This window comes from Nerophis ophidion, linkage group LG09 (assembly GCF_033978795.1).
Source record: "Nerophis ophidion isolate RoL-2023_Sa linkage group LG09, RoL_Noph_v1.0, whole genome shotgun sequence".
NCBI lineage: Eukaryota > Metazoa > Chordata > Actinopteri > Syngnathiformes > Syngnathidae > Nerophis > Nerophis ophidion.
Window position 1 is genome coordinate 53,858,107 of NC_084619.1, and position 13,167 is coordinate 53,871,273.

General features: G+C 39.9%; 1 protein-coding gene across 1 annotated transcript in view; it reads left to right on the forward strand.

Moving 5' to 3' along the window:
- Positions 1 to 13,167, forward strand: part of LOC133559466 (cytochrome P450 3A40-like) — a 33,492-nt gene that overhangs the window by 8,866 nt on the left and 11,459 nt on the right. Inside the window, exons 4-8 of the mRNA XM_061911258.1 lie at positions 2,955 to 3,054; positions 4,729 to 4,842; positions 9,666 to 9,751; positions 9,841 to 9,983; positions 10,057 to 10,181. Of these exons, the coding sequence (XP_061767242.1) occupies positions 2,955 to 3,054; positions 4,729 to 4,842; positions 9,666 to 9,751; positions 9,841 to 9,983; positions 10,057 to 10,181 (568 nt within the window). The remainder of the gene's footprint in view (positions 1 to 2,954; positions 3,055 to 4,728; positions 4,843 to 9,665; positions 9,752 to 9,840; positions 9,984 to 10,056; positions 10,182 to 13,167) is intronic.

Sequence of the window (13,167 nt, forward strand, 5' to 3'; positions counted from 1 at the left end):
GATAGAGCAACCCATTGCTATTCTCTTCTCTAGCTGGTGCCAACCAGTTGAGATCTCCTGAGTCGTGTAGCAGACTTCGAAGTTGTTAAAGTAGTTTACTACCAGACTTTGGATGCATGATGGAATATGGAAGAAGTTGAGTGCAAAGCTGATGAGTTGATGTGGAACCGATCCATAGGCATTTGCCAGATCCAACCAAACCACATGCAGGTCCGCTTTGTTGCACTTGGCTGACTGGATTTGCTCCCAGATCATGGCTGAGTGCTCCACGCAGCCAGGGAAGCCTGGAACGCCTGCCTTCTGACAACTGGTGTTGATGTAATTGTTTGCCAGAAGGTAGTTGGTCATCCGCTTCGCCACCACGGTGAAGAAAAGCTTCCCTTCCACATTTAGTAGGGCAATGCCTCTGAACTGGTCGATGTTACAGGAGTTGCTCTCCTTTGTGATAAAGGTTGTTATTGCTCTGCTCCATGATGATGGTATGGACTGGGTTTTCCAGACAACGGCCATCAGCTTCCACAACAGCTTCAGGAGTCCGGGACAGTTTTTGAAAACCTTGTAAGGTACCCCGTTCGGTCCGGGTGCTGAAGCAGTTCTTGCACGCTCAACCACTTGTTTAACCTCAGCCCATCTTGGGGGGGTGGCGTCAAACTGCGAGGAAGGCTCAGGTGGGCGAGGTACGTGCCCCGGTGATCCGAGGGGGAGCTCCCTTTGGCTATCACTGAGCTGGACTGTCATGCGTTCCTCCCAACTCCTGCTCACTGGTCTGGAGTGTCCCGTTCTTCTTTTCTTCTAGCAGGCTTCGAGCATACTTGAAGGGGTCCCGGGAGAAACTTGCCCTTGCTTTCTCCCTGCGGCTTCTGCGTTTCCTGATCCTTTCAGCTCTCCTCAGTTGTGAGAGTCTTGCTTTGATCTGGTCCCACAGGTTCTTCAGGCCGACTTTCTCCTGGTCATTGGCTTTCCTCCACTGCTTGCGCAAGAGGCGGCGTTCCTTTACGAGCTGGAGGATTTCCCTCTCCCGTCTCCCGTTCTGTTTGGGAACGATCTTCCTCTGTGGCATCAATCCGAATCGCTCTTTCCCTTCTTCGTAGATGATGTCTCCCATAATGTTTAGTTTGTAAGTTACACTGCCTCTTAGCACACTTTGGAGGGTGGCGCATAAATTTAAATCGAATCTGCTCCAGGAGTCTTTGTCGTTGGCTTTTGGCCACTTCACTTTGGCTTTCCGGATATGCTTCTCTGATGTTCCTCTTGTGGGTTCTGTACTTGGTGTTTCACTGTGCTGCGGGCTGTGCTGTTGTTGCTGCACCTCCTGCTGGGAAGGCTGGTCCTCCTCTCTCTCACCAGTTGCAACGGTGGGATCAATAGCACTGTGGTGCTCAACCTGGCAAAGATTCCTCCTTGTCTGATCTGCTTCTGCAGTGTAAGCTTGCATCTGGTTGCGGCCACCGCCGCATTTTCCCTTTCCCTGGTGTATTCGCAGGCCCCGGTAGGTTGTTTCCTTGGCCCACCCACAGCCACATTCTCTGAGGATCCTCTGCTCGTTCGTCATTGCCGTATCAGTCGTTTCCGTGTTATCCGTCCTGATTGGTCCATCTTCTATCCCGCCTCTCGGTGGACCGCCGGGCTGTTTTTTCCTTATACTGCTTGTAGTTAGGTTAGGGAGTCCATGGAGCTTGCTTCACAGACATGTGGAAAAGGGTAACTGGCCCCTCCACCCCTGGTGCAGTCTTTCCTGCTGCCAGCCAGTCTTTTCCTGGATGCCAACTGCTCTGTTCACAGTAGTCCCTGGAAAGCCAGTTAAGATAGATGTAAGCACAAGTCAACACTTGCAGGGCATTACTGCCTGACGCACCTCCGACAGTGCCATGTGGTGTCATCAGCCGGGAGCCACCCTTCACGGATGTTTCGCTCGTTTTAAATCCGGAACATCTCTGGGTGGTAAAGCAGCGACAGGGACGTCTCCCCGCCGCCCCCCGCAGCCAGCTAAAGGATCCATACTGTACCCACATTCCAACCCCGGTGTTATTGCTGTTGTGTATATGGAAAGAGAATATATATGTATGTGTATACATATACATATGTATATGTATGTGTATATATATTTGTATGGGTGTGTATGTATATATATATATATATATATATATATATATATATATATATATATATATATATATATATATATATATATATATATATATATATATATATATATATATATATATATATATATACAGTATGTATGTGTATATGTATATACACATACATTATATATATATATATATATATATATATATATATATATACATACACACACACATATATATATGCATATATGTATATGTGTGTATGAATATATATATATGTGTGTGTATGTATGTATATGTATATATATATATATATATATATATATATATATATATATATATATATGAACTTTTTATATCATATTTTTTAATTGACATAATGCCAAGGTGATTTTGCTGCAGAGGCGCACCAATGTTTTCATTTGTTAGTTTTTAAAGTGAAAGGAAGTCATAAAAGTGTAAAAAAAAAAAAAAGTTGACCAGAGTGTACTTAAAAATGTAAAAACAATAGAGCAGTTAATGACATCGTGTAAAATCGATTGTGCTGCAGAAGCGCACCAATATTTATTTTCAGTTTACAAAGTGAAAGTAACTATCATACAAGTGAAAAAAGAAGTTAAGCAGAGTCTAATTAAAAAGTAACAACACTAAAAGAAGCAAATTTGAACATTGATGACGTAATGCAAAGGCGGTTGCTTGCCAGATGCGCACCATAACTGTTTATTTTGTTCGTTGTTAAAGGGAAAGTAACTGTCACGCAACTTTTGAGTGTAAGCATTGTAAACGGTAAACCCAAAGAGTCTCGAGTCCTTAAGTTATCATTATGTTGCCGGTTTAGGTTGCATTTGTGTTTTTTTCCCCATACAGAATGTTTGACGGCAGAGTCCCGATGATAATGGTGGCGGATCCTGAGATCATAAAAGCTGTGCTGGTGAAAGAATGCTACACCGCCTTCACCAACCGCAGGGTGAGAGAGCAATGGCGTTAGTCCCATATTTTACTTCAAAGTAGTCAGTGTAAATTTCGTTTAGCTTTATAGACTTACTGTCCACTAAAAAAAAAAAGGAGTCAATAGAGTTATTATTATAACAAAAGGGAGTAAGTAGCAAGATAATTGCAGGTAGTGTGCATGATGACACCCTGAAGTGCTGGATTGGTAAGTACCTATTTGTAGTGGGCGGAGCCTGACAGGGAAAAATGTTCAATCGACCGTCAAACTGTCACTACTTCACTTGACATGATCAGATCTCCTTCCAAACTTATCTGCAGGAGGCTTTTAGGTTTGTTTTGATCATGACGACACATTGATATTGACACCAGTATCGCCCCCTTGTGATGGTAAAATTATAACAGTCGTAACTTCCTTCCACATTCTCCTATCTTCCTGGAATTTTTTATGGTGTGTCGGGCATAGGGAAGGACTAAATGCAAGCACGCCAAATCGCGTGAATCCCGAGGGCCCTTTCAACGCTGCTCGCAGCTTTAAATCTTCTTGAGTTTCAAGATTTTTTATCAGGATTTTTTTTTCTGATTTTTCTGAGTCAAGCTCACTTTGCTCCTAAATCAGGGGTATCAAACTTTTACACCAGAGTGTGGTTTAGTTACGTCCCTACACACATGGGACAACTACTCCGGGAACATAACAAACAATTGCATAAATCGAGCAATTATTGGCAAAAAAACAAAACATGCGCTTTTGGCATCTTTTTCGTAAATAGTTGCTAAAGTTACATTACTAACTTAACTTTAAAAAAAAAATAATAATTTACCTAAAAACGTCAAGAAAGTCACTTGGAGCCATTTCAAGGCAGCTTAAGGTCCTAAGAGCAACTGTGCAGACAACTGTTTGTAAGTATAAAGTGCGTGGCACAGTTTTGTCACTGCCACGATCAGGAAGAAAACACAAGCTATCCCCTGCTGCTGAGAGAAAATTGGTCAGGATGATCCAGAGTCAACCGAGAACCACCAAAAATCAGTTCTGCAATGAATTGGAAGTTGCTGGAACACAAGTGTCAGTGTCCACAGTCAAGCGTGTTTTGCATTGCTATGGACTGAGAGGCCACCATGCAAGAAGGAAGCCCTTGCTCCAGAAGCGACACCTTAAGACTTGTCTAAAGTTTGCTGCTGATCACATGGACAAAGATAAGATCTTCTGGAGGAAAGTTTTGTGGTCAGATTAAACAAAACATGAGCTGTTTGGCTACAATTCCCAGCAATATGTTTGGAGGAGAAAAGGTGAGGCCTTTAATCCCACCAACATCATCCCTACCGTTGTGCATGGTGGTGGTAGCATTGTGCTCTGGACCTTTTTTGCTGCAATGGAAGTGGTGCTTTACAACAAGTAAATGGCACAATGGAAAAAGGAGGATTACCTCCAACCTTCAATCATCAGCGCGGAGGTTGGGTCTTGGGCGCAGTTGGGTGTTCCAACAAGACAATGACCCCAAACACATGTCAAAAGTGGCTAAATCAGGCTTGAATTCAGGTTTTTGAATGGCCTTCCCAAAGTCCTGACTTAAACCCCATTGAGACCATGCGGACAATACTGAAGAAACAAGTCCATGTCAGAAAACCAACAAATTTAGCTTAACTGCCCTAATTTTGTCAAGAGAAGTAGTCAGTAATGTCATCTGTCCTGCAGGAGGCCATGGTGTTGGGAACGCTGAGTGAAGCCATCACCAACGTCAAGGACGAAAAGTGGAAAAGAATCCGCAGCTCCTTGTCGCCGTGCTTCACCAGCGGCAGACTGAAACAGGTGGGCGTGGCGCGCCACTATGGCCGTCCAATTGTTTGACCTATCATGAGACACCAGTCGATACCTCCACCAAGGAGGGACATGGGAAGTTTAAACATTTGTGCAGATCTGGACAAGAGTGCATGTTTTCTTTTTTCAAAGCTTATTTAAGTGTCTACATTAATACAAACAGACTGGTTGTACAAACCCCGTTTCTATAAGAGTTGGGAAATTGTGTTAGATGTAAATATAAACGGAATACAATGGTTTGGAAATCCTTTTCAACCCATATTCAATTGAATGCACTACAAAGACAATATATTTGATGTTCAAACTTATAAACTTTATTTTTTTTTTGCAAATAATAATTAACTTAGAATTTCATGGCTGCAACACATGCCAAAGTAGTTGGGAAAGGGCATGTTCACCACTGTGTTACATCACCTTTTCTTTTAACAACACTCAATACACGTTTGGGAACTGAGGAAACTAATTGTTGAAGCTTTGAAAGTGGAATTCTTTCCCATTCTGGTTTTATGTAGAGCTTCAGTCGTTCAACAGTCCGGGGTCTCCGCTGTCGTATTTTACGCTTCATAATGTGCCACACATTTTCGATGGAAGACAGGTCTGGACTGCAGGCGGACCAGGAAAGTACCCGCACTCTTTTAATACGAAGCCACGCTGTTGTAACACGTGGCTTGGCATTGTCTTGCTGAAATAAGCAGGAGCGTCCATGATAACATTGCTTGGATGACAACATATGTTGCTCCAAAACCCGTATGGACCATTCAGCATTAATGGTGCCATGCCTTGGGCACTAATACACCCCCATACCATCACAGATGCTGGCTTTTGAACTTTGCGTCTATAACAATCCAGGTGGTTATTTTCCTCTTTGTTCCGGAGAACACCACGTCCACGGTTTCCAAATATAATTTGAAATGTGGACTTGTCAGACCACAGAACACCTTCCCACTTTGCATCAGTCCATCATAGAAGATGAGCTCTGGCCCAGTAAAGTCGGCGGCGTTCCTTGGTGTTGTTGATAAATGGGTTTTGCTTTGCATAGCAGAGTTTTAACTTGCACTTACAGATGTAGCAACCAACTGTAGTTACTGCCAGTGGTTTTATGAAGTGTTCCTGAGCCCATGTGGTGATATCTTTTACACACTGATGTCTGTTTTTGATGCAGTACCACCTGAGGGATCAACGGTCCGTAATATCATTGCTTACGTGCAGTGATTTCTCCAGATTCTCTGAACCTTTTGATGATTTTACGGACCATAGATGGTAAAATCCCTAAATTCCTTGCAATAGCTCGTTGAGAAATGTTGTTCTAAAACTGTTCGACAATTTGCTTGCAAATTGGTGACCCTCGCCCCATCCTTGTTTGTAAATTATTTAGCATTTCATGGAAGCTGTTTTTATACCCAATCATGGCACCCACCTGTTCCCAATTAGCTTGCACACCTGTGGGATGCTCCAAATAAGTGTTTGATGAGAATTTCGCAACTTTATCAGTATTTATTGCCACCTTTCCCAACTTCTTTGTCACGTGTTGCTGGCATCAAATTCTAAAGTTAATGATTATTTGCAAAAAAAAATGTTTATCAGTTTGAACATCAAATATGTTGTCTTTGTAGCATAGTCAACTGAATATGGGTTGAAAATGATTTGCAAATCATTGTTTTCCGTTTATATTTACATCTAACACAATTTCCCAATTCATATGGAAACAGGGTTTGTACACGACAGTCAAACCTTGGATTTTGTTAGCAATGTGTTGCAAAATGTCTGCGCAAAACTACATTGTACGAATGCACAATAGCAATTAAAACAATTAATTGATTAATTATAGCGTATAGCTCGGTTGGTAGAGTGGCCGTGCCAGCAACTTGAGAGTTCCAGGTTCGATCCCCGCTTCCGCCATCCTAGTCGCTGCCGTTGTGTCCTTGGGCAAGACACTTTAACCACCTGCTCCCAGTGCCACCAACACTGGTTTAAATGTAACTTAGATATTGGGTTTCACTATGTAAAAGCGCTCTGAGTCACTAGAGAAAAATCGCTATATAAATATATAATTCACTTTAATTCAATTACATTACTTTTATTATTTGATTAATTATTAAGTAAAAAATATAATCATTATAAAAAATTTATTACATCCATTTTTCAAAAAGTAAATCAAATTAATCTGTTCCAGACACCCAAAAATGTAAAATCACGGCGACTGTCAAAACTACACCGTACAAAAACTGTAGGAATTAAAAAAAAAAAAGATTAATCATATTACTTATATTTAATTTGATTATTATTAATCATATATAATAAATATTAAAAATACCTACAAGCATTTTTTAGTAAATCTAATTAATCTGTTCCAAACACACACAAACATTTATTTACGAGGACTGTCAAAAATGAAAAAAATAAACATATATGCTTAATCACAGCATAGCTGTGGATTATTTCTAATTTAATATTAATATTGTATTTCGTTAAATATAAATATTTAATTTAATGTTAATTGTTTTTAATTTTGCATGAGCAAAGAGACTCAAAAAATAAGGCAGTATATATGCGCTGACACCTTTTCTCTCACAAGTTTGCCCAATGACCGCAACTTCCTAGTACGTTTTAGCCAATCCGCATCATTTTCGCCATTGAAATTGTCTCTCAACACACACTTCAACCGTCTCATCAAAATGTGTTTGTTTCTTGTGTAGACAAAGTAGGAACTACAAGGTGTAGCAATATAGCCGCTCATTGTTGTCATACCTTGTGGCTCAGACCTACTTCCTGTTCCTGCCTATACCGCTAAGTCTTCTGGGTAACGTAGTGTATTAACAACTTGCAACACGCCAGCATCCTGTCTTCCTAGTTTACATGCATTTATATATTTATTTAACCCTTATTAATCCATGGTAAGTCAATAAGAACATATTTTCATTTGCTATGCTGAGGGAGCAAAGAGGCAGCGTTTATATGTTAGAGACGTTGAACTGTGATGATAACCCCTCGTTGTCTCGTATTTATCAACAAATATTAGCGCTACAGATCGCTCTCAACAGTCAAATATTCTACATGTGCAGGGATTAATTTGTTGGAACATAAATGAATGTTTAAGATGGAAAATCATTTATCAAGTGTAAAACATACACAGGGAATGTCAACTTGTTTATGATAGAGCAAACACTAAGGAAGCCTCTGGTGGTGTTTCTTTCTGTAGTTATAATTACTATAATTTGTACTAGCCTTTTTTTCTGGACTACACAGCACATCAGTTTATAAACCGCACAAACAAAATTTTAGAAGAAAATGTAGTTTTCTATATATTAACCGCACATACTGAATATACTGATACAAAAGATTTGGAAAATGTTTATTTACATTCCTGAATTGTTTCCAAACAGCGTCTGTACTGCACTGAAATGGCTTTTCATACAAAAGAGAAGTCATTGCCAATAACCCCACGGTGACGTTTTGGTGAATTTACGAAACTGAAACAATACATAAAGAATGCCATTATAAGTTAATAATAACTCGTATACGTGTTAGCATATTAGGTAATGCTAACGACGCTAAATTCATTACATTACGATAGCCAGTACAAATATGCACGAAAACACTCCTGGCCATCACACATGGGATGGTTTAGTAAGTAAGATTTTTTTTAGACCCATTGTAAAACTTACAAACCTTGCTTGTAGTTATTAATGAATGATACATAAGAGTAGAAACGCTCTGGACGACAAGAAGATGGAATGGTACTTATACTTCCGGCTGAAAGCTCAGTCTAAACAGAAAGGCAGCACTTACAGAGAGCAAACTGGTCCAAAAGGTCGCGCCAAAGTCTAAACAATATCACTATCACACCTTTTCAGTTTCTTTGCTTTTTTTTTTATTATTATTTTTTTTATTAATAATTTGCAATTTGCATCATAGCCATAAGCGAATAAAATCCATAAATTAGCCGTACCCTTTCAAAAGGCAGCATGGTGCAAAGCGGAGGAAAAAAGTAGCTACTTACAGTAAAGTTATTTAAAACAGCACAATAATTTGACAATGAGGTCCGAGTGTGTGCTTTTGCTGCCATCTACTGTCTACTTTTACATCTGAGCGGTATAAAATGAGTACTGTAATTTTCAATTTGTGGTTTTTGAGCTTAAGTTTACAAGTAACACTTAAGCATCCATCCATCCATTTTCTACCGCTTATTCCCTTTTTTGGGGTCGCGGGGGGTGCTGGCGCCTATCTCAGCTACAATCGGGCGGAAGGCGGTCCTGCGATGAGGTGGCGACTTGTCCAGGGTGTATACCGCCTTCCGCCCGATTGTAGCTGAGATAGGCGCCAGCACCCCCCGCGACTCCCAACACTTAAGCATTGACAACAAATTCATAAAATCACAAGTTAATTATATATTGTTAAAAGCAATTAGCCTTAAAAAAATTGCAACTTTTTTTGCAGCTTTCTGAAAAATCTGCGGAAAATTCAGACATTTTTAGGCCGCAGTAATCACAAAAAAGCCTGACTTTGTGTTATTTTAAGAAGGAAGTGCTTGTTTGTCGCTCGACTATTCCGTCATGTTATTTTAGTAATGAAATGTTCGATATTTTTACAGCTCTGAAGAATAAATTTTATAGAGAATTATAATAGTTTGGGTTAGGTTACACGCAGAAAATACCGTAGTTTGAAACGTGCAATGTTTGTCTGTAAGATAACCGAGACGCTCGACAGAGATTTTGGCGAACATTTTCACCGAAAAGTAAGGCGTAGGAAAACCCAGGTTTGCCTGTAACTATTAATGATATTAAAAAAACACAATTTATTTTTTCTGATTCAAGGTCTTTCCCCTCGTCGCTCGCTTGGCGGACCGACTGGTGGAGAGTCTCGGGAAAAAAGACTTAAGCCAAGCGGTTGACATCAAACAGTGTGTACAAAACAATCAACGTTTTTTGTTTGTTTTTGTTTTTTTCCTTGGAAAAAAAAAGTTTCCGCTGTTTGTGTTTGGCGCTGTAGATTTGTAGGGTCCTACAGTTTGGACGTGATCACCGGCGCCTCCTTCGGCGTGGAGGCCGACTCCATAAACAACCCAGACAGCATCATTGCCACTCATCTCAAAGGCATTCTCAACTTCAAATTTTGGAAAGTGCTCATCCTGAGTATGTATGCATTGGTTCTGTCTGACAAGGAAAGCCATTAGCTCAATCTTGCTTTTTCTCATTTCCTTTCCAGTGCTCTTTCCCTTCACAAAATATGTGCTCAACCTCTTGAAATTTGACCTCATACCCAAGCACCATGTGGACTTTTTCTTCAACATCATCAAGAGGTTTAAAGACGAGCATCAAAACGACCAGTCTGTAAGTTCTCCCTCACTATTTACATCATGGGTGCCCAAACTACCGTCTTAAATGTGGCCTGTGAGACATCATAAGTACAATAAGGAATCACAAAGCTGAGTGTTTTGAAATTAATTTTAAATACCTGATGGCCTGATAATTACATATTTGCCGCCATCTGGTGGACAATATAGTTAAATCAGGTCAATGACCATGAATTGTGATTTCAAATGAAATCAGCATAGCATTTACCTATATGACACGATCCAAACAACCTTCCCTAATCATGGCGCAAAAACAAAATGCAACCAACACAAAAAGTCAATACACATGGTCACTGAATTTTGTGGATATTATTAAAAATATGTCCAAACACCATAAAAAAATCTAATTTAAACCCATTTAAATATATTGCAGTGCATGATGGGAAAGAAAAATAAACATCTCTCCACGGTTGTCCATGTTTGGCGCATTTTGGCTGCGAGATATTTGCAGAGATTGATCATAAAACTTTAAGGAGGTCGTCACGAAAGTACACAAGGTAAGAGTCAAACAGTTATATTAATTATAGATCCATTATACTAATATCAGTCCATTTTCTACCGCTTGTCCCTTTCGGGGTCGCGGGGGGTGCTGGAGCCCATCTCAGCGACATTTGGGCAAAAAGTGGGGTACACCCTGGACAAGTCGCCACTTCATCGCAGGGCCAACACAGATAGACAGACAACATTCACACTCACATTCACACACTAGGGCCAATTTAGTGTTGCCAATCAACCTATCCCCAGGTGCATGTCTTTGGAGGTGGGAGGAAGCCGGAGTACCCGGAGGGAGCTCACCCTGTCACAGGAAAAACATGCAAACTCCACACAAAAAGATCCCGAACCCGGGATGGGATTCAGGACTTGATATAAAAAAAATAAAATAACAAATCTCTGCATTGTGTTTAATGACTGTTCGGCCTACTACGCTACTGTATTTTAATGTTGGTCCCTTGAGAGCCATGTTTTTTCTGAGAGTTGGTGAAAAATGTTTAAGAACCACTGCACAAGGGAAAGGGTGTCAAACTTGTTTTCATTGAGAGGTCACATCGCAGTTATGGCTTTGTAACAGCGAATATATATGAATATAAATGTATCAGGTGTCGCCCGGTGAGAGTTCAACACAAACGCCAATGCATTTTTACTTTTTACGTACACAAAAAACAAATAATTTAGATTTTATGGTGGAAAACTGGCAAATTAGTTACCTGAATTTTACAGTAAAATCTATAATGGCTTCTACCGCATATTACTGTAAATGGAAAAACGGTACCACGGTTTTGTTTTGTTTTTAATGCTAAAACACTGCCGAATAAGATGTGGGATTTTCACCGTAATATCTATTCAAATGTTTAAAATTAAGATGAATGCATCCTGGATGGGGCTTCACGGTGACAGAGTGGTTAGTGCGTCTGCCTCACAATACGAAGGTCCTGCAGTCCTGGGTTCAAATCCAGGCTCGGGATCTTTCTGTGTGGAGTTTGCATGTTCTCCCCGTGAATGCGTGGGTTCCCTTCGGGTATTCCGGCTTCCTCCCACTTCCAAAGACATGCACCTGGGGATAGGTTGATTGGCAACACTAAATTGGCCCTAGTGTGTGAATGTGAGTGTGAATGTTGTCTGTCTATCTGTGTTGGCCCTGCGATGAGGTAGCGACTTGTCCAGGGTGTACCCTGCCTTCCGCCCGATCTTCCGCCCGATTGTAGCTGAGATAGGCGCCAGCGCCCCCCGCGACCCCAAAAGGGAATAAGCGGTAGAAAATGGATGGATGGGCATCCTGGATGAAAACCAACGTTTCTCTTTCAACCCGATGGAGCTTGAGAGGTGTTGCAAAAAGGAATGGGAGAAACAAGATAGCTCGTGGCATCGCATTCAAAAAGACTTGACGCTGTAATTGCTGACAAAGGTGCATCAACAAAGTATTGAGCAAAGTCTGTCAATATTAATGTACATTTGATTTTTTTTTTATGGATCATAATTTTGAAAAAAATTATATAAAAAAAAAACAACTTTCATATTGTCATCATTGTAGACTTTTCAGGACAAAATTAATGTATTCCATTTTAGAATAAGGCTGTATCTAGGGCTGCGAATCTTTGGGTGTCCCACGATTCGATTCAATGTCGATTCTTGGGGTCGCGATTCGATAATATATAGATTTTTTTCGATTCAACGCGATTCTCGATTCAAAAATGATATTTTTCCGATTCAAAACGATTCTGTATTCATTCAATACATAGGATTTCAGCAGGATCTACCCCAGTCTGCTGACATGCTAGCAGACTGAGAGTAGTAGATTTTTGTAAAAAGCTTTTATAATTGTAAAGAACAATGTTTTATCAACTGATTGCAACAATGTAAATTTGTTTTAACTATTAAACAAACCAAAAATACGACTTATTTTATCTTTGTGAAAACATTGGACACAGTGTGTTGTCAAGCTTATGAGATGCGATGCAAGTGTAAGCCACTGTGACACTATTGTTCTTTTTTTTTTTTTTTTTATAAATGTCTAATGATAATGTCAATGAGGGATTTTTAATCACTGCTATGCTGGAATTATAACTAATATTGTTGTTGATAATATTAATTTTTGTTTCACTACTTTTGTTTTGTTCTGTGTAGTGTTTGTGTCTCCTTTCAATTGCTCTGTTTATTGGCGTTCTGAGTGTTGCTGGGTCAGGTTTGGTTTTGGAATTGGATTGCATTGTTATGGTATTGCTGTGTATTGTTTTTTTGGATTGATAAAAAAAAAAAAAAAAAAACAATTTTAAATGAGAATCGATTCTGAATCGCACAACGTGAGAATCGCGAATCGTATTCGAATCGATTTTTCCCCACACCCCTTGCTGTATCATAGCAAAATGTGGAAAAAGTGATGCATCGTTAATTATTTGCGAATGCACTGTATGCATGATAATGTCAAGTTTAAATGAAAAAAAATATATATAAAAAAAATAAATAAG